A 22,239-nucleotide genomic window follows, 5' to 3' on the forward strand; every position below is an offset into this window, starting at 1 on the left:
ACAGAAGTACAACACCAAGTGACACAATTTGAAGTTCTTTTCCCATCAGAAATTATCAGTGTAGCCAAGACACTGAACTGTCGTAGTAATGTTCCATGTTCTCATTTTGGCAGTACACTAGGTACACCAAACAGTGGGACCATAATAATAACGTCTTCATCGCTCACGGTGGTGGACAGCATGTCGTGTCATCACCACGCTCTTACAAGGCACACCAACGTAGAATTAGTGCAAAACCAAAGATAGTGCTCCATGATCACTAGGATAGACAGGACAAATGGACATTGCAGTAATTCAGGGCAGTTAGCTCATAAGGTGAAGGACATTAAGTCACATACCATTCTTCATTAGTAGTTTGCGGCATTCATAGCCCAGTTATTGAACATTTCTGTACCATGTATGTAGTATTACAGGAAAATGTTCATTAATTGTTTTACATAGAATCAGTAGCCTTCTTTTCCTAGTTACAAAGCAGTATTAAATAATCGCATTCTTTTCCAGTTACAAAGTATAGCATAGTTAATTAATCATTTGTCATTCCAATATAGTATTAATCATTAGCCTTCTCCTAATTACAAGCATTATTAAACAAGCACATTCCTTTCCAGTTACAAAGTATGGCATAGTTAATTAATCATTTGTCATTTCAATATAGTAAGAATCATTAGCTTTTTCCTAATTACAAAGCATTATTAAACAATCACATTCCTTTCCAGTTGCAAAGTATGGCATAGTTAATTAATCAGTTGTCATTTCAATATAGTAAGAATCATTAGCATTTTCCTAATTACAAAGCATTATTAAACAATCACATTCTTTTCCAGTTACAAAGTATCAACATTGAAAACAAGAGCTAATTAATGGCATAATTAATAACAATTCATTGAGTGACATTAATTATTGGCACTCAGTGGCCAGCAAATATTGAATAGAATAAAACATTGTTCATCATTCAGTATTATTCAGATCATTACAAAGTCATTATTAAAATCAGTTAATTATAGTCATAGCATTAATAATCATGGGCATTATAAGTAGTCTCATTACAATAAACAGTGGCAGTCCTTGGCCAGTTACAAAGCATTATTTTATATATATTTTTTTTTTATTTTTAAGAAGTCATTACTGAAGTGACATACTATTCAGAGTTGATCAGCATTACTCAAAATTATCATAAACTAGTGACATTATGTGGGACTGGTAATACCTCTTTTAGCAATGCATTGCGTTGGGATCGATAATTAATTGCTGAGGCATAACACTATTTGCTTTTGACCTATTGCTGCAAATGAGGATAGGTAACGTCATTCGTCATGAGTCAGCTGTAGCAAGGTTATGTAACAAGGCAGTATATGTGATCACATTTATAAATGATAGACACAAATGGGTAAAAAATAAAATAAAAATGCAAGTACTAGAACAGGTATAATAAGTAACAGGTTTAGTAAGTATCATGAAAAGCTTCTCCTGAAAAAAAAAATACAAAATGGATTATTGACCTGAAAGAAGAAACACATACTATGCTGAAAAGTAGTGAACTTCGAATTAACAGGTAGTGAAATGTGTATAAAAATGTGTTCCATAGCTGTCCTTTCCAAAACTTTCCGTCATCCTACTATGCAATATAACACCTGCTGTCAAAACAAACTGCAACAAATACTTAAACAACTACATAGCCTAAATACATAACTTCAACATTATCCTCATCTGTAAAGAAAAAACTTCATTATCAATCACTTCATTATCCACATTATCATAACTTCATTATTATCATCACCTGTAAAGAAAAACTTCATTATTCATAATAGGATATTCTTCATCATTATTCATCAGCATTCATTATCATCTGCAAAAAAATCACTTCATTACTCATTACATAACTATTCCTTATCTCTAGCATATTTCATCACTAAAACTAAGATGTGTAGTTCTGTCTGACAGCCTGCATCAATCACCTTGTATTCTGAAAGAAAAAATTAGTTAAGACTGCTATTCTACGATGAGTATAGTATATTCTTGTTAATGCTTGTTAATCCTGATCCATTTACTCTTCCTCATAAAGTTATTGCATCTTCTTTCGTTTATTCCGTAGGTGAAATTCCCATTTCTGTTGAATTTATATCTTACACGCATCATTTCTTTCTGAAATTGATGGACAGAGATTAATGTCTTGCATTTAAATCATATACCCACTAGATAATGACTGGTTTATGGTAACATAATTAACCATACAGCATAACATGACAGAAAACGTAATATGTCAAAGACATTGACAGTGTTCAAAGCCAAAATGTACAGAGAATATCACAATGCAGCAGCAAAAGAAAATGTAAAACAGTCACGATGTTGAGATATCATATGGCAAAAAAATTGTCAAAGTCAACTGGTGTGTTATATCTTAACTATTTCACAGTGCATACAAACAAAACTGGAGTACAATCATATACACAAAAAAAAAAAATGGAAAATGTGCACGGTCTGATGTGTAATGACAAGAAAAGCGACCTGCTAACCTTACCTTGCCGGGCACTTGCCAAGAAAAAATACGATAATCATCAGTAATTAGTCAGGTGAATATAATTGCATTAGTAAATGGCATCATAGTGTGTTGAATCATACAGTGTCTTCATTCAATAAAGGGTTTAATATTTGACCAGTGGTGGTTGCCTTTCGATTTTCTGGTTCTCAAAGTTTCGACGTGTACAACATTGGGGTGAGGGATGCTGCGAATCCGATATGGACCTGCGTATAGAAGTTCAAATTTACTGCACTTACCTTTTAATTTACTGGATAAATAGTGTGTACGTACTAATATTTTCTGTCCAACGTGAAAGTCGCGGCGTGTACAAACCTGTTTTTGCTGTCTTCTCCGGCGCTCTGCGGCACGTTTGATGTTGTTCAGCGCAATGTCAATTATTTCGTGGTGTCTTAGTCGACGACATTTAGGGAAGTTTACTAATTCTTTAATTTTGTTTGGTGGTTCAACGTTTTTCAATATAACAGACGGAGATAGCATAGTGGATTCATTTGGAATGGAATTAATTACATCTTGGAATGAGAGTATGTGTGTATCCCAATCAATATGTCTTTTGTGGCAGTATATTCGGCACAGCTTACCAATTTCTTTCATTAATCTTTCACAGGGGTTCGAAGAAGCATGGTACTTGGATATATAGATCGGAGAAATGTTTCTAGCTCGTAACATGCGTGTCCATATGGCACTACGAAATTGAGATCCATTGTCAGAAATTACTCTCATCACATGCCCTACATGAAATAGAAAATGTTTTACAAATGCTTTCGAAACAGTTTTAGCAGTAGCTTTGCGTAATCGAGTGAAAGTAACGAATTTTGAAGTGAGCTCAACAGCGACAAAGATGTAGCAAAAACCTCTGTTAGTTCTCGGAATCGGACCAAAAATGTCTACTGCGGCCATATGTCTTAATTTAACAGGTATAATGGGATATAATGGAGGAATATGTGAAGTGGTGTCTGATTTAGCTTTCTGGCAAATTTTACAAGACGCTAAAACTCGTCGTATACGTTTCTCCATATTGGTAAAATAACAGTTCTGTCTCAGTATAAGAAAACATTTTCTTGCTCCGTAATGTGCGTAACTTAAATGAGTGTACCAGATTAATTTGTTAACCAGTTCGTCAGGAATGCATAATAACCAATTGTTGCTGTCAGGATGAGAGCGGCGAAACAAAATGTCATTGCGTACAGTGTAATGGTTTCTAATCGTAACATTATTCCTATCTTGTCAAAGGTGTTTAATTTCTTTCCACACATTGTCTTTATTTTGCTCTTGTGCTATGTCCTGTAATGACGATGAAATAAAGTTTTCAAATGCAACTTGCTGAATGTACATGACACTGAAATTTGTTTTGCAGAAGTTGGTTGCTACGTCTTGCTGATTGTTGCTCAGAGAACGGGATAGTGCGTCTGCTATAACATTTTGTGTGCCGGGAATGTGAACTATTGTAAAATTAAATTCCTGTAAATAAAGTTTCCATCTGCTTAATCTGTCGTGAGTGAATTTGGCCGAAAGTAAAAATTGTATCGCTCTGTGGTCTGTGTAAACGGTGGTATGTCTGCCATAAAGAAAGTGCCGAAATCTCGTAAAAGCCCATACAACACATAATGTTTCAAGTTCTGCAACAGAATAATTTCGTTCAGCAGGTGACAAAATGCGACTTGCAAATGCGATGTTTTTAATTACTGTAGAGCCATCTTCTTCAATTGCCTGGAAAATATGTACGCCTAAAGCCGTGTTAGAACTGTCGGTGGCAATGGAGAAATTTCTGGTAAGATCTGGGTGCGATAAAAGCGGTGCATTCAACAGAGCATGTTTCAGGTTCATGAATTCAGAGTGTGCTTGCTTATCCCAAGACCAAATAGTGTTTTTACCTGTTAATTGGCATAATCTGGGTGTGTCTAAAGCAGAGTGATGAATAAATTTACGAAAAAAATTAATTAAGCCCAAAAAACTGCGTAGTTGTTTCTTCGTCGTAGGAACAGTAATGTCACGTAGAGCTTGAAGTTTTTCCGGATCAGGTGCAATGCCTTCTGCTGAAATTACGTGTCCAAGAAATTTTATGGAAGTTTTGCCAAAGTGCGATTTACTAAGATTAACTGTAAGTCCTTGTGCATGAAAAGTTTGTAACAGTTGTTCAAGAATCATATTGTGTTCCGACCAGTTAGCTTCTGCAATAAGAATATCGTCTACGTACGTCGTAATTCTGTCTTTAAGTTCTGTCGGAAGTATTGTGTTCAAACCGCGAATAAAAGCTGCAGAAGAAATAGTTAAGCCGAACGGTAATTTGCAAAATTGATAACAGTCGCCAAAACAGAGAAAAGCTGTGTATTTTCTGCAGTTCGGATGAAGTTGAATTTGCCAAAATCCCGATTTCAAATCTAATGTGGAATAAATAGCTGTACCATGAAATTTCTGTAAAAGTTCCTCTAGTGTATGTGGTCGATCTGTTTCATTAATAATAATGTCATTAATGTGACCGGAATCAAGTACGAGGCGAAGTGAGCCATCTTTTTTCTTAACAATATGTAGCGGGTTTATGTATGGACTAACTGCCGGTTCTATAATTCCTTGGTCAAGCATATCCTGCAATTCCTTTTTAACCTGTTCTCTATGAATATACGGAATGGGATAATGCTTTGCTTTAAATGTGTCGTGCTGTTTAACTTGAAATTCATACATAAATCCGGACATAGTACCAGGAATGTTGTCGGAAACTGGAGCTTGCTGTAAAAGAATTTCGTGTAATTGCGTTAGTTCGTTGTGTGTAGTTGCACTGCTTTCTTTAACCTTATCAGAAATCATCTGTATAACGTCGTAGTCAGCTTCGTCTGGAGTATTATAGTTGTGTACGTACGTATCCGTGAACAATGTGGGATTACAGTCTATGTTATGTGACGCGGAAATGACCTCTGTGCGATTAATTGTTTGCTCTTCCGCAGATAGTGAGTGCTGAAATTCTATAGCAAATTGTATATTTTCATCCTTCACCATTAAATAAGAATTCTGAAAATAAATAACTGCGTCGTGTTGTACCAGAAAATTCGTACCTAAAATTACGTCTGTTGTCAATAAAGGAACAATCCAAAAATTAGAGTGAAAAGTATGACCTGCAATACAAAATGATAAATGCGTCTGTAATTTAACGTCTACACCTTTACTCAATACTGCTCCTTTTACTTTCATTTTGCCTAATGGTAATGTCGGATACGTATTCTCTTTGTTACACTCGTTAAAAGTTTCTTCATTTATTACTGATATAGGTGATCCGGAATCGATTACTGCTGAAAATTTCGATGAACCAATTTTAATTTCGATAACAGGATGTGAAATGGATTTCTGAACAACTGGTCTTTCCTGCAAAAGAGTGTCTCTGATGTCGTCAAAAGTAATTACATTTTCGTGAACAACATTTTGCGTGTCTGAAGTAGTGCTTGTATTATTGGAAGATGCGATCTGTACAGTATCTAGTCAGATTCTATCTGACGTGTTATTATTATTAGGAGGATTCTGTGGCATTTCTACTATTTGAACCGTTCTATTACTTCTTCCAGACGTGTTACGCTCTGGATGATACCTACTGTCGGGGTCATTCATGAGAATATGTTCTTGTTGATTACTTTGATGCTGGTAAGACCGACTGTTATTAAACGTATGTTGGTAATTATGCTCATTGTTTTTACGTCTGTCGTGAAAGTCATTCCTATACGGTGCATTGCGATAGGAACTGAAATACTGTCTTCTCTGTACGTAGTTGTTTCCTTGCTGCCGTGCGTTACTATTTGTTGAATCTTGGACTATACGTGCACGCGGCGAAACATTAAAGTTTGGTTGACCTTGTAGACTGCATTGTTGGTTACGTATGCTAAGCGGCTGACTTTCATGCTATTGTGGTGAAAAAACATCTATTGTTACAAAAATGTGGTTCCTGTTACTAATAATTTTACACATACTGATGATTACGATTTTATCTGTAATTAAAATTACGCTGGTTTTGGAGTGCCTAAAGAATGTTGTCACTTTCCGTAAAAATTTGTCTTATCGGGTTTTCATTACATATTCTTAATTCTAGATAGAGCAATAGTTAAAGAGCTATTTTGATAGATATAAAGGATAGTAGAAGAAAAGGCAGCAGTGCAGAAAACTAAAGATGAAACAGCACTACTCCAGCTCGGGGCCCTATGCTCGCTACGGCACATATTCATTAAAGCGTAATGAATCCCCTGAGGTCATTTACGCACTGCAAATAAATTTTAGCTTTTGCGTTGCAAGCAATAGCGGTAAAATTCCAAAAGTAAATCGCTGTATTCTTGCTAATTCCAGTTTCTGCATAATAGGTAATGCTGTTGAAAGTACAATAGCAAATTGTCTTATCGGGTTCAAAGCCAGCTTCCGCATTACAGGCAATAGCGGTGAAAGCAAAAAAATAAATTGTCGCATACAGTGCAAATCGTGTATCTGTGTTCTGCCATTATTAAATTCCTTAGATTTTCTTACAAATGCAAATTGCTCGAAATCTACGTTCTCGTCATTGAATTTGAAACCACGTTCAGGTTTGTGTGAGAATCTGTTCGTCTGTGTCATTTCGGATTTCAAGTTGCGTAGCTTTTCAGATTTTAAGTCGCGTAGCTTTTCGGATTTTAATTCTCGTAGTCTCTGTAAATTGCTCACATTATACGCGCTGCGTAAGTCTGACAAATGTTCGCAAAGTGGCGGATTCTGTGACGTATTGGTGACTGAAATAGTTTTCAACTCTGTTACTGTAACACTTTCGTCAATTTGGTTGATCTGTCGTGCAAATTTCTCGTCAACTTCCGTATTCGGAGTGTGTGAAACTTCCAATGACTCGAAATTAAACTCGTCGTGTATCTGTACTGCGTTTTTAGGGCATTGTTCAGTGACTGCATTAATTTCGTGTATCAGTGTTACGTTTGCTGAACATTGTACAGTGACTGCATTAATGCCATCTTTATGTGATTCTGTTGTGCCTACACGTGTGCTACTTAATTCTTGTGCAACAGTGCCAACTTCTTCATTACTGTTACTAGCACAAGCCTTAGTATCCTCACGTAATTGTTCTTTCTTATCGTGACGGGGCACGCTAACAGCTGTAATCTGTTCACTGACTTGTTTGTTCTGTTCGTTAAGGTTGTCTTGCTTTTCGTTCGTCAGTTTGAAACTTTCATCAATCGTTTCGCAAAGCTGTTTATAATGGTTGTCGAAACTTTCATTCTGTTGTCTGACCTGTTCACTAAGTTGTTTGAGATTCTCACTCTGTTGTTTGGAATCTTCATTAATTTCATCAAGTTGTTTACTCATTTGTCGCAACAATGCCATAATTGGATTCGACTCAAAGTCAGCATTTCTATTCTCTATGCTGTTTAATGATGTACCTGGAATTGTCGCGCTTTGTGTGACCATTTGGTCATTCTGCAATTTACAAAAAGGATTGTCAGTCGAATGTACACTGTCGGTCATTATTTCTGAATTAAATGGATCCGTCGTACTTTCACTACACTGACCATTTTCATTCGAAAAATCTGTTTGTATACTACTTGAATTTTCCAAACCGGTTGTGTTAAGCTGGGTAGCGCTCATTACAATGGAGCGTCCCGCGTCATCAATTGTCGTCAAATTAACAGAAGAGACAATTGAGTTCGTTTGTTCATCATTAAGATAAAAGTCATCATTAGTGGTTGGAATGCACTGATTGTTAGTGAACGCAGGATTGACATCATTACACTGCGTGTCACATGTCCTATCGGTAAAGTTGTTTGAGTCGTTTATTTCATTCATAATACCTCGCGACACACTATTCACAGTCTTTCGCGGCATTTTTGCAATAGTCACAAATATTCACAAAACAATTAAGCACATATGCAAAAGCAACACACAAATACAATAGAGCAACGAATTGCCGTTGTCCTGTAGAAAGAAAGTCACAAGATTAGTAAAAGCGTAGCGCCAAATCCTAATTATATCTAAGCAAATAAGAGCAGATATCTGACTGTTTTTCAAAAGATTCTCAACGAAATACGATCCTGGACTAGGTGTCGCCAAGTGTAACCTCCCCACAAAAATTTAAAAATACAGAAATATAAAATGAATAGGAGCCAAGAAGCAATATTGTCCCCACAAAAATATTTAAATAAAAAATATGATAATAAATGGGAGCCAAGGGTAACCTCCCTAGCAATTAAATTCAATGACAATAAAAGTGAGAATCGCAATCTGACCCAAGTATAAGTTCCTCACAAAAAAAATGAAAGTCAATTCAGTGATAAGAAAATCTCAGTGATAATGATAATTCAATTAAACCGAAATATCGGTCTTTGGCCCTGTGCAAAAAAATCAGAATTAAAGTCTTACCTCAGTATAACTGCATGTCAAATTTCTGCTCTTATTGTTGCCCACGGCATGGAGGAACTGCATTGCAAATAATATATTTTTTTTTTTTGAAATTTAACTGAAACTTTTCTTTAAGGGAAGTGGAACGAAATCGTTAGTTCAATTAAATAATTTTTTTTTTGTAAAAATTGCTTTGAAATCAAAATTATTATTGGGGCACTTGTTGAAAATTAATTACAATAAATAAACTTTACATTATCTGATGATTACCTTAATTAACAATATACCTCATTCAGCCTCTTGACCAGAATGCCATGTCGACGCTCGCCGACTCCTCACACACACAACTGCACTCGACTGCTACTACGGACATACTGCCCTGCTCACAGACTGCCCACTGACAGACTGCTCGCAACTGTACTGCACGACTACTACTAGCGTACTGCTGGACGCAACTGAACTGAGCTACTGCTATCGACAGACTGTACTGCACGACGACTACTAGCGTACTGCTCTACATGACGACTACTCGCGTACTGCTCGCAACACTCGCGCGGTCAAGCGCAGACTAACCACGATAATAGGCTCTCTGGTCAAAGATTTTAACGTGCCTCACCATCGCTGCTACGTTACATACGTGTTTCAGCATCCGGTGGCACGGTTTTCCACAACGGCGACCTTCGACAGACATGCTGCCCTATAGAAATTCCTCATTCTCCACTGGATTTCTACCGGTGTGTGCCCTTCGACAGCCAAGAAAGGAATAACAGCTCGTTCTTCCTATCTGGACATATTTCGTAATAACGTCGCTATAGTCCACGTTCCCACACACGATCGCCGGAAAGACACGAATACCAGATTAACCCCTTGGCTACATGTCGGTGCTTCTACTGTACACTTGCACCGGAGTCGCGTTGCATACACACGGAAGCAACGCTCTCAATCGCTATTAGCGCCATTATGAGGATACAAATCAGGTTTCCTTTAAGTACACGCTGTAACGGTCATGAGCGTTAGTTATCTTTGAGATTGGTCGTGATGAATTGATGCTAGTCAAGAATGCCTTTAAGGTGACGAAGACGCCCTTATCAACACCTCACTGAGTTTGGACGAGGCGTGTAATAGGGCTACGAGAAATTGGATGACCCTTCTGTGCAGAAAGGCAGCAATTTAGCCACAGTACATGATTGTTGACAACGGTGGTCACTAGAACGTACGGTCGCAAGAAGACTGGGATCCGGACGGCCACGTGGCACTACCGAGAGGGAAGAACATCATGTTCGGCGTATTGTTCTGGCACGTCAGATTGCATCTGCAGCAAACATCTGAGCAGCAGTTGGTATCACAGTGAGGCAACGAAGATTACTTTGAGGACAGCTCCGAACCAGACGCTCTGTAGTGTGCATTCCACTGACTCCAGAAACACCTCCATTTGCGACATCAGTGGTGTCAAGCGGGAGCTTGTTGGAGGGCAAGGTGGAGGTCAGCTGTGTTTTCTGATAAAAGACGGTTCTGCCTCGGTGCCAGTGAAGGCCGTGTGTTGGTTAGAAGGAGGCCAGTTGAGGACTTGTACCGAACCTGTCTGCGTGCTAGACACCTGGACCTACACCTGGAGCTTTGGTCTGGGGTGTGATTTCGTATGACAGCCTGAGAACTCTCATGGTTATCTCACGCATCCTGAGTTCAAATCTGTACGTCTGCCTGGTGATTCGATCTTTGTGCTGCCGTTTGTGAACAACATTCTAGGAGTGTTTTCCAACAGGATAACACTTGCCGCCATACCTCTGTTGTAACCCAACAAGACCGTGCAGACTGTCGACATATTGCCTTGGCCTGCTCGATCTCGAGATCTGCCTCCAGTCGAGGACATATGGGACACCATCTGACGACAGTTCGAGCGTCATCCATAAACAGCATTAACAGTCCCAGTATTGGTCTATGAAGTGCAACAGGCATGGAACGCCGTCCCACAACTGAAATATGGCACCTGTACAATACAATGCATGCACGTTTGCATACTTGCACTCAGCATTCTGTCTTATCTCGCACTTATATTAGCCTGTAATCTTGCAATGTTAATCACTTAAATTTGTGTTTGCGAAATTTCGAAACTCTACACTAATTAGTTTTTGTGTTCAGATTTTTTTCCGTCAGCGTAGTTATAACAGTCAATGTTAGTTTGTGAAGAGCAGAATTATGCATATGATTTACAGTAAGACTGGTTCAGTTCAGAGGCCATGGTGACGAACGCCGTAAAAAACAATGGCGTAGGAGGACGAACGTGGTGGAATAGGTAAATAATGAAGAGAGAAGAAAAAACAAATCATGTGCTTAATATATCACGGAGTGAAATTGACATCCTACTGCTGACACCGCCGCACTGATGGATGTCGCAGACGTAGCACACACATTTGTTCACAGTTCTAACCGTTTGTTTTCACCGTTTGTTCCATCATAGATTACATCGCAGCAGTGCGGAAATATTTACCGAAGTTTCTGAAGGATGCAGAGACGAGAGTGAGTATTTCCTAGCACAGCTCGCGTTGCCAATTTCAAGTGATCATCCAAAGCTAGGCTTAAGGTCTCCACCGCTTTCTAATACGCTGAAGTTTCCGCTGAATTTGGGACTTTCTGACATCTGCTAAGAAACTAAATCTAGTTGCGACGTCTTGTTCTTTAGTTTAGGTCCAGCTTTTGCGCCCATCTGAACGCTGAAGACCGGTTGTCGTTTATACGACCGACAGCAGTAATGACATCTGCAGGTCTGACGCTCAAGTAATGCTGAATGTCAGAGTTTTTGTCTAATACTTAATAAACGTTGGTATTTGTGGAAAGGCAATAGACAGTAATATGCTGATCACAATGCGATAACGATCTAGAAGCAGAATTTTCCCTAGAAGCAGTGTAATCCTGTCGTCTACAAAAGAAAATGATGTGGGTTCGCTGAAAGCCCCAACCTCTGATCAACAGAACATAAAAGGAATATTAGGAACAAACTTCCCGGTGATAGCGATGTCATTTGAGACAAAGCACCAAATCGTGGTGATAAAGTACCAGTATGCTGTAGGAAAATGCGTATCTCCTTTTCGAAAGAACCATCACGGTATTTGCCTTAAGCGGTTTAGGTAGATAACGGAAAACCTGAAATTGGGTAGCCACTCGAAAATTTAAGCCCTGGTCGCTTCCAAAAGCGAGTCCATTGTTTCAGTAACCGCTTCGCTTGCCTGGGGGATGAGCCTGATTGCCTGAGTATCGGTTCGTTCATAATCGCAGCAGTTTCTATTCAACATGTTATATAAACAATGGAAACAAATCCCGCGTTCACAGTGTCATATGTTAGCGAAAAAGTTAAAGACTGTAGTAGTAGGAAAAGGATGCCTACAAGTTATTAATTTCACGTTTCGTGTCTTTGAATGAACAACAGTGAGGATTCTAAGACTTCTGGTGATAGACTACATTACACAAGATGCAGGTCAGTTTACCTCACAATTCTTTCTTGCCGCCTGTCGAACGTCATCAGGCAGAGTCTTCTCAGTATTTTCAAAGTACTTCGCCTGCAAGCGCTCTACGTCAGCCATTGGAGTTCTGCAAGAAACCAAAATATTAGAAAATGAAAATAAGTACTGGCTATCCCAAAATAACATAAAAAAGAGAAAAACTATGCTGGAAAATAAGACGTCATTTCATAAAATATGCAGTATGTGACTGTATAATGAAAATTTGATTTCATGGTGCATTTACATTCTTGTTGTTTGCGTTTTGTAGCTGCATTGAATCTTTTATTTCACAGTGTAAAATGTCCAAATGTGTGTGAGTTCCTAACGGACGAAACTGCTGACGTCATCGGTCCCTAGACTTACACACTACTTAAACTAACTTATGCTAAGAACAACACACACACCCATGCCCGAGGGGGGGGGGGGGGGGGGGGGGGGCTCGAACCTGCGGTGGGGCGGGCCGCGCAATCTGTGACATGGCGCCTCTAACCGCGCGGCCACTCTCCGCGGCTTTCACAGTATAGCCTGAGTTGATCTTCCTTCAGGCATTTAGGTTGTATTAATACAGATAAATAGAAAGGAACGAAGCAGTGGATGAGAAAAGTAGCCACCACATTAGTTTTTACATACTAACCGAGCAATAATAATAAAATCTTCGTCTTTCACACATTAAAATATTTTCAGTAGCGCAAATACAGTTACTATGTAAATCTACATAAACATGTTGGTGATTTAGTCCAGATTACGTTATTTACAGAATAGTTTTAGTTTTATTGAGAGATGTAACAATGTGGCGAAGTTATGAGAAGGCAGATGATGGAAAGATACACAATAGCAGACACATCTAGTGGCACGACGAACAAAACCATTCATTAGCCATGAACGGGTTTGAAGTGTGGACTGAACATCAACGATGATTTTCGTTTGGAATGCGTTTACTGACTCCTGCATTGTTATCGTGGTGTTATAAGGAGAAAAGGGAGCTGTCGCTGTCGTTGGCAGCCATATTTTGTTCATCTCTGTCAGAAGCGTGGATAACAGTGGAACTGAATGGGTGCATCCTCAGTCCTTCACTGCATGACCATAAAATCTGATTAGGTCTACGGACAGCAATGAAGTCCACATTTATGAAACTGCTTAAGGATCGCAAAACCATATCGTAGGGAAATATTGTACCATTCTTTGGATTTAAATAATGACATTCGCTACGCTACTTTGGGAGTAGAGCTAAAATGATTATGGGATCACGTTGTTTCGTGTTATTTTATTGCTTTTTTCGAGGTACTAAAACATCGTAATTGACTACATCGTATGGCGCTGGAATGCTGCTGTGGTTTACCACTCGATCGATTACTGAGTCTTTAAGCCTTTGATCTAGTGGAGACGTTAGCGAGCCATTCCTCAGGCGATAATAAACCAGCTGCTAGGTGGCTGATACATCGCATTAAGACCTTCCAGTTTGTTGGTAGTGCGTGTTGCGAAACAATAGGATGAGCTCGAGGCTTTTCTGCCCTTTTCAGTGTTCCTCCTTTAACAAGAAGATGTGCACACCATGTAGTAGAACAGCAAGGCAGCAGGAAATCAGAGAATGCTTGACACCGCCAATATCCACAAATCAGGAGCACCGTTTGCTACTGCAGGGTGGTCAGAAATAGTCCGCAAAGCTTGTGAGGGTGTTACAGGGTAGGCTGCCCTGAGAAATAATTTTTAACCAAAATTCAGTAGGTTGCGCTGTTCCAAGTTATTTAGTATTTGCACGCACTAAAATGCAATATTGATATGCAAATAGAATAAATAAGCTCACATTTTGTGGATATAAACCACTAACACTCACACTAGTAAATCCATGCAAGTAATTTTCCGGATCTGAGCTACGAGATGCAGTCCTGACGAAAGAAGAATTTTACGATGGCAACGCCCATCCCGTGTTTGGCTGAGACCTTCACAGCGGGACATTCGGCAAAAACAATGTGACGACAGAGCCACTGCGCAGGCCATTGGCAAAAGCTGCCCTTGTCCCTGTTTTTGACAACGACACTTTGGAAAGCCTCTCTGCAAGAACATGGCTATAGATGGCAGATAAACGTCCAGAGAAACCTAACTCAAAACATTTTTGACTCACTGTACCTACCTGTGTTAAAACCCGCATGGAATAAAGACGTTTGTCTCAGTATTTCGTGGCTAAAGTTAAACTCTGCCCCACACAAGAGACGACACCTGTTATAAGCTACAGAAACTCTTGTGGGTGGAGTTATAACAAGTACAAATTTTCTGATGGACCAGGAAGAAAGCGCGTGGCCACCAGCTTTGATATAGGCAAATGCAGACAGAAAAATTCGCTCTTCTCTTTCAGCAAGTCGTCGTGTTTTTATGCAAGGTGACTCGCGCTGCACTGAGACGATTGCGAGAGTAAATATGTGAATAAATATGTGAACGCTTGTTCAAAGGCTCATCTTAACTCTTAAGGAGTTAAACTGCAAAGTCTCTTAGTACGGAGAATTGGGCCGAGCATTGACAGTTAATGCTTGCGAGCGATTTGAGGACAACGATGTACACACTATTCCAGCCAAATAGCGTGTACGATACTAGTTAACTTAGCTAGGGAATAACTAGGAGTTTCGGCTTCGCCGAAGACATAGGAAACGTTTCAGACTGCTGTTCAGCATTCGATTCTCAGGTTCACAGCTCGCGCCAACAGCAGCCACTGCCATGGACGATGGAAGGTAAACATGCGCACTCATGCTATGCCAGCAAGTGATATTCAACTGACACTCAGAACTGTGGTCGTCTTCGTCTCTCCTAATTTTTTCTTACATTCAACCATGACCTGTAATTAAACATATTGACGACTGTCAGGCTTAATTCAAGCAGAAATGTGAGATATCCGATCTAACAAAAAGGATTCACCAGTCACTGCAGAACTCTTTATACTCTGAAGTTATTGAACTGTTTTATTTGTGCTATTATATTTGCAGTGATATTCATGTACCCTGTATAGACCCGATTCCATTTTGGGTATTTTCAGTGTGCATTTTTAGTTTAATTGATATCTCTGGCCCCAAATGTATTTCATTTGTTTGTATCGATCTCCAAACATGGTCATCAACCCTCTTACTATTAAAGAACCTTATAAAAGTTAGGAATTTCGCTTCACAGTTGTGAACACCAAGTATCAGTTTCTTACCATCCTGTATGTATGATAATTATGACTGTTGAGTAAATATAAACCTTCATATCGAAAATCTAAAATTTACTTTTTTTTAACACTAGCTGACCCGGCGAACTTCGTACCGCCTAACAGTCAATGAATGTCGTGTTACCTTTTAGCTGAACTAATTTAGGCCTTGATGAACGTAATACAATGATACAAAGTAATATTAATATAGATAGAAATATAAAAGTATTTTATTTTGATGAATGATGATGAATACATACAGAATGAGAATAAAAATTAAAATAATAATAATAATAATAAAGTATTTCAAAATTTGGAGGAAATGAAATCAAACCGCTCGATTCGTCAACAGGAACACGGCCATTACCGATAGTCAGCAACTGCTTCGAGAAATCATCAGCAGATAGATCGTTCAACAATGCAACTCTCATATTTGTAGACAGTTGAAGTTTGTTTACATATCGCCACAGATTTGATGCTTTGAGGCAAGCGTTTATTTCGTCGGCAGCAGTAGATCTTGGAATTACTGGTAGTGTTTGTCGGAAATCGCCAGATAATAAAATCATTGAACCACCAAAACATCTCGAGTCATTGCGCAGATCTTTTAATGTTCGGTCTAGTGCTTACAATGCGCGTTTGTGCGCCATTGTGCATTCGTCCCATATGATGATTTTTGATGCTACTAAAACTTTGGCCATTGCGGAGTGTTTCGAAATGTTACATGTCGGTTGTTCAGTAGTTTGAAGGTTTAATGGCAATTTTAACTCTGAGTGAACCGTACGGCATCCGTCTATCAATGTGGCCGCTATTCCAGAAGAAGCAATTGCTACCGCAATTTCGGATCTCGCACGTACAGTGGTCAAAATCAATGACATGAGGAATGTCTTCCCTGTTCCACCGGGGGCATCCAAAAAAAATAAGCCACCATTTCCATCATAAATTGCATTAATCAGTGTATCATAGACTTCCTTCTGCTTAGGATTCAACAGTGGTACATTCGTTTGAACTGATTGGATTAGTTCATGTGGATCATATTCACGTTCACGTTCCAATTCTCTATTAAATGCGTCATTCATTCCGCGATCTGGCGCTGGCATTCCTAACCTAACTAACGAACTGCCGCACATGAGGTAACACACATCTTCGATCAAGAGCAAAGCCTGGTTATGCATCTCCTCATTCGCCTCAAGATCGGGATTTCTTGAGCTGACACGAATTCGATATAAAATGTCTTCTGACATGTTATCTTTGTATGTGTTCCACAGGTCACGTGGGTTCGATGGGAAGCATGTCGAAATGATGATAGCAAATAATGTGCGTATCTGACTTGGAGATGCAGAAATAATTGCTTCAGCGATTGTCGTGTCCCAATGAGTATCGTTTTCAAGCAAATTCAGCTCTTGACATGCTGCACGAAATGTGGGGCACACTATACCATTAACAGTTCGTAGTGATTCAAATGATGTTGGCCCTCGAACATGTACCAGCAACAACCGCAAATAGAAACATTCATCATTCTTCGGATAAACTGTGTAAATACGACCAAGAGCATCAGCAGAACGCATATCTGGATGACCAGGAACTGCATCGCCTTGCTTCCGACGTTGAAATTTCTTCGATGTAGCGTTCCAAGTGTAATAACGTGGCATTTCCGAGTAAAGCAACGTTCGTGCGAACGGATCGTTTTGACAAATCGCAAAGAAACTGGTCAGTGTTGTCGCTGGAGGTGTTTCGGCACGTTGACCAGCATTCGACGCTGTGAAATATACTCTCTGACCGTTCTCTAGATGCAGCCCCAAATGTAAGACAGTGGGATAACGTTCGTGAACAGGGAATGAGAATATACGCCAAATTGCTTCATTGCAGTTCACATATCTACCAACTTGATAGCGCGTGATTTCATCGTTGATATTGGATGTTTGGATACCAAAAACCGCCATGTCGCTCCCTTTCGTGACATATTTGCAATGTATTTAATAGATTTGACCGAATTGCAATACTCAACATTACAATGTGCCTTGAATGTTTTGGAAAGAAGTGGCGAATATGGAACAATCCAACTGTTGTCAACTATGAAATCGTTTCCTTTCACTTTAGTTGTGATAGTTCTACCATTATCATCGGGCGATCGACACCGATACAATGGATAACCATCGTTGCCTGTAATGGTCTCTGCCGTGAATTTTCGCGGATACCGTTTGGAACACTTGCCGTCGACCATGCACGGTGATTGACGGTTGATGGTGCCACATGGTCCATGAATCATATTCGTGATTACAACATCATGTACGTCTGGATCGGTATCAGGAGCAGGAAACTCCGCACATATGATGTCATCTATCTGATCTGGCCGAATTCTGTCTACTAACCAAATTAGAATGTGAGCATGCGGTAGGCCTCGTTTTTGCCATTCGACTGAATACATCCAGCATCGAGTAATCCCAAAGACGTGTTGCTTAACAATGTAATTTATTAGTGACCGAATTTTTTGCTTGAAAACCCGTGCGGTGATGTCATGTCGATCACTTGATGTTTGTCCGGGAAGCAGCAGTTGAATAATTTCCATCCATTTCGGATTACATGTAAATGTAATGAATAGATCTGGCCGACCATAATGACGAGCATATGTCATTGCATCTTGCGCATATTCATGCATATGACGCGGGCTACCTGTGTATGTCGCTGGTAAAATAGTCAATCGACCAACATTTTCTGAATCTCCTTCTGTGCTTATTGCATCGCGTAAATTAATATACTCTTCCGAACGCAATTTAGCTTGATTCAACCGGTTGAAAGTGAGGCGCTCCGTTTCGATTTTAACGTACATGTCAACGCAGTATTGATGAAGCAGTCGACGAAATCGCAACAAATAATTGTCAGAATTTTCACGAATCATCAAACGATATGCGTAATAATTCATCGAACCAACCTTCTTGGTAGTTTCCTCACCTGAAACAAATACAGTAAAAATTGTATTTTAGAACCCCTAATAGGTTAACGACTCTTACAGCTACTCTCTACTAAATTAGGAGTGACAACTTTTTTTGTGTACCAAAAGCAAACAGAATAAAATGTATATCAAGTTAAAATGAAAACAATGGTATTGATCTTACCATTCAATGGATTAATCATTTTGATATTAAAGTGATATCCATCGTCTCCCTGCCAAAACATCAGCGGGTATTGTAACGCGTCACATGAACGGTGTGTTTCATATATTCTTTGTAGTTGCCCAGTATTGCGTCGTGTAAGCACAATATCACGTGTTTCCAAGTTTTCACCAACAATCAGGATTGCCACTTCATCGATTGTTGGAGCATTAAATGTGCGTTCATGTGTTCCAGCTGGTCTTGTATCTGCTCTGATTACAACTTTATAGTCATCACTTGGCATGCGCTCTAAAGCAGTCTTGAACAGCCTAACCAATGCATGATGTTCATGAAGCATTTGCTGCAAATCTTGGAGAATTGCTCTTTTCGTAGCTGTGTTGATCCCTTGACGCCGGTCAAGTTGTTCTTCCATATTGCCCATGAAGTATATTTGCAAGAATTTGTGCTGTGCACCTTCAATAGGTTTCAATGATCCAATGCGATGGCAAATCTGGCCTTGAATCTGTAAATTCGAAGCCATAGTTATAGTTAGATTTACAAACACTTTTTTTTTCAAATAATAACATACCATTTTTATTTTAGAGACAAATACAGAAATCTAACAAACTACATTCCAAATTTCTTTACAATCATAGAAAATTAAGTTTTTAACGTAAATTACCTTAAATGTCGGATTATATCCGTGTTCTTCGATAATTTCCGCCCCAAATGAAGTCATTTGGAAACAGACATTGTATTTTTGAGTGTTCGCTAGAAAATGTCGTGATTCTAGTGTTTCGCCATAAAGCAGGGAACGCAATGGCTCTGGTGGCGGGACCACTAATGGCAATGTCACTTTACCAGTAAGGCAGCACAAACCAGGCGTTTCACCAGCAAACTTCAATGCGCCACAATGCTGGCAAACAACGTCCATTAGACCAATGCAAACTAAACGATGCAAGCTGTAGTCGATGGTGCAATTATATCGAAACGCTGCTCGATTCAAATCAATACTTGAACCATTTCTTCTTGCACTTCGAAGATTATTCCTCTGTTCATCTGTACGATAAGCTCGACGATTTCTCGTTTCTAATCTAGCGGTTTCACAGGCTGCCTCTCTTTGCTCTTGTGTTTGAGAAGCACGAATTAAGGCCCTTCTTTGCTCCATCCTAACGCGGCGCTCTTCTCGGGCAATTTCTCGTTCTTCGTCAGATAATTGACTCGCGGTATTGCATTACGGCTCCGCTGGGAAAGATTAGATCTTCTAGGACGCGGCATTTTTATTAATAGTAATACTGAATATGCACTCGCACAAAACCACATAAAACAATCGAGACATAGACAATAGCTTATCAAGAAAAATCATAGACAACCTATGAAAAGACATTTACACCTTTGTTATCCTGTAGAATAAATCTTTAATTAATTTAATAAATAATTTACACAAATTAATGTCTAAAACAAACAAATATAACAGTACCTACCTGAACTTTCGAGACATTTTACACAAAATAAATTTCTGAACGCACACATAAATAGTTGTTACAGTATTTGACAGGATTGGACAACAAATGTTTGACATGTAATAAACAAATGAGCATTTATTGAAATGATTAAGTATTCATTACACATTTCTGAACGCACGCGTAATATTTTTCAATCTTTTTTTAAAAAAAATACACTTAATAGTTTATCCATCCATTTTAAATAGTTTATGAACGCATGCATAAATGTCAATCATTACTTACAGATTTTGACAAAAAAATTTGACAGCTCCGAAACTAAAGAACTTTTAGGGAAAATAACGCATTTTTCAAGTATTCGTCAATTTTTCATTATTTTTAAGATGTATTCTGCTATTCGGGGCGGAGACAAATCCAACAAATCAAAAACCATGAAAATTTTTATTCGTCAATTTTTCATTATTTTTAAGATGTATTCTGCTATTCGGGGCGGAGACAAATCCAACAAATCAAAAACCATGAAAATTGGTCCAGCAGGTCTCGAGTTATAAGTGTTGTAACAAACCCGACTTTGTTTTGTATATATATATATATATATATATATATATATATATATATATATATATATATATATATTACACCTGAACCTGTACACTAGTTTCTGTTAGCGATAACGTTTCCTTTACAGGGAGTCTAGTGGGACTGACATTGAGATCATTGTCTGATTACATCACTGTCCATACTGCTGCACTCTTCTGAACTCTGCATGGTGAGCTGGTATCTTCCTACCTTGCACGCCACAAGTTCAACACAAATTCCTAAAACACTCCCAGAGCCTCCTTGTACAACTGTGGTAGGAAGACAGATGAGAACCAGTCTCACATGTGTTAGAGCCCGATTGGCTAATTTCAGTGCTAAATAACACAGAAATGGTGCAACGTATCATATTTTTCCTGAACAATAGTATCTCACGCAACCTTCCCTGCAACACTCTCACAAGCTTTACAGACAGTTTGTGACCAGCCTGTATACTAACCACTAAAAAAAAGTACAGTCGGGCAAAATTCTGAAGATATTTAAGATGACTGTCAGGCGGAGATCTATGTCGATAGTTAAACAAGTTATCTAGGGTCAAATCTGAGAAAAGGAAATAAGTGAAAGAATATTGGGACCATTTTCATTTATTTTTCGGACAATGTTTCCTGCCGTCGTAGGCGAAAATCAGAATTTTGTGTATGCATGGTTGTAGGTGCATGTGTGCCATGTCGTAGGTAGGCCAGTATAATGTAGCGTGGTGTGGATGGATCCCTTCACTCCTTACTCCTAAAGGCAGAAGCGGACTGTTTCAGCAATGTCCATACAAGAGTCGGCTAAGTACCAGCCTGAGGGAATCTCAGTCAAGAATCTCTAGGACGGAGTTCTAGATTCGGAATTTGCTTCACATCCAAGGAAAAACTTGAGCAGACCAGATGGATGTGGACTATTTCAATTTAAGTTGTCCCTGACAAAACTTATTAAGGCTAGTCTACTTGAATGTGTATTTGTTCGTGTGTATACTGAGAAAAAATGATGACTTGCTCCACATGTAAAGTGATTTAGGGATTCGGTTTCCTTATTCATTTTCTCCCTGCGCTTTCCATTGATTTGACCAATTATAGACACGCGGTTCTATTCAGCCAATTCCAGGCGAACTAATAGTGGGCGCTCCTATTTGGAAACAAATGGGAATGACTTACCAGTACCTGAGAAACCAAGGATGCATTCCGAGAACCTACATCAGAACAAAGGAACTTAAACTTATTTTAATCTTTTTCTAGTAGAATATCACGATTAGTCAGAAAATAAATTAAATTTTTGTGTATGTATGTCCTTTAGAAAAAAACATTTCATTTAGCAGTGTTGAAATCTAAACTTTCCTGGATATACGTGGACGACCCCATTTTAGTATGGCCACATGGGGCAGAAAAGCTTCTTGCATTTCTGGAACATCTTAACTCAGGGCTTCCCAACTTGTGGTCCGCGGACCCCTTAGGGGTCCGCCTCCTCTTTCTAGGGGATCCGCGGCCACCTTTCACCAAATTGTGTAAAATAATGAGTAAAATTATGGAATAAAAATGTGAAAATCAAATTC

The 22,239-nt window shown here is 39.0% G+C and overlaps 1 protein-coding gene across 1 annotated transcript in view; it reads right to left on the minus strand.

Moving 5' to 3' along the window:
- Positions 1-22,239, minus strand: part of LOC124594918 (estradiol 17-beta-dehydrogenase 2-like) — a 128,186-nt gene that overhangs the window by 4,832 nt on the left and 101,115 nt on the right. Inside the window, exon 5 of the mRNA XM_047133410.1 lies at positions 12,367-12,469. Coding sequence (XP_046989366.1) covers positions 12,450-12,469 — 20 coding nt within the window. The 3' untranslated portion in view covers positions 12,367-12,449. The remainder of the gene's footprint in view (positions 1-12,366; positions 12,470-22,239) is intronic.

Source organism: Schistocerca americana, chromosome 1 (assembly GCF_021461395.2).
Source record: "Schistocerca americana isolate TAMUIC-IGC-003095 chromosome 1, iqSchAmer2.1, whole genome shotgun sequence".
NCBI lineage: Eukaryota > Metazoa > Arthropoda > Insecta > Orthoptera > Acrididae > Schistocerca > Schistocerca americana.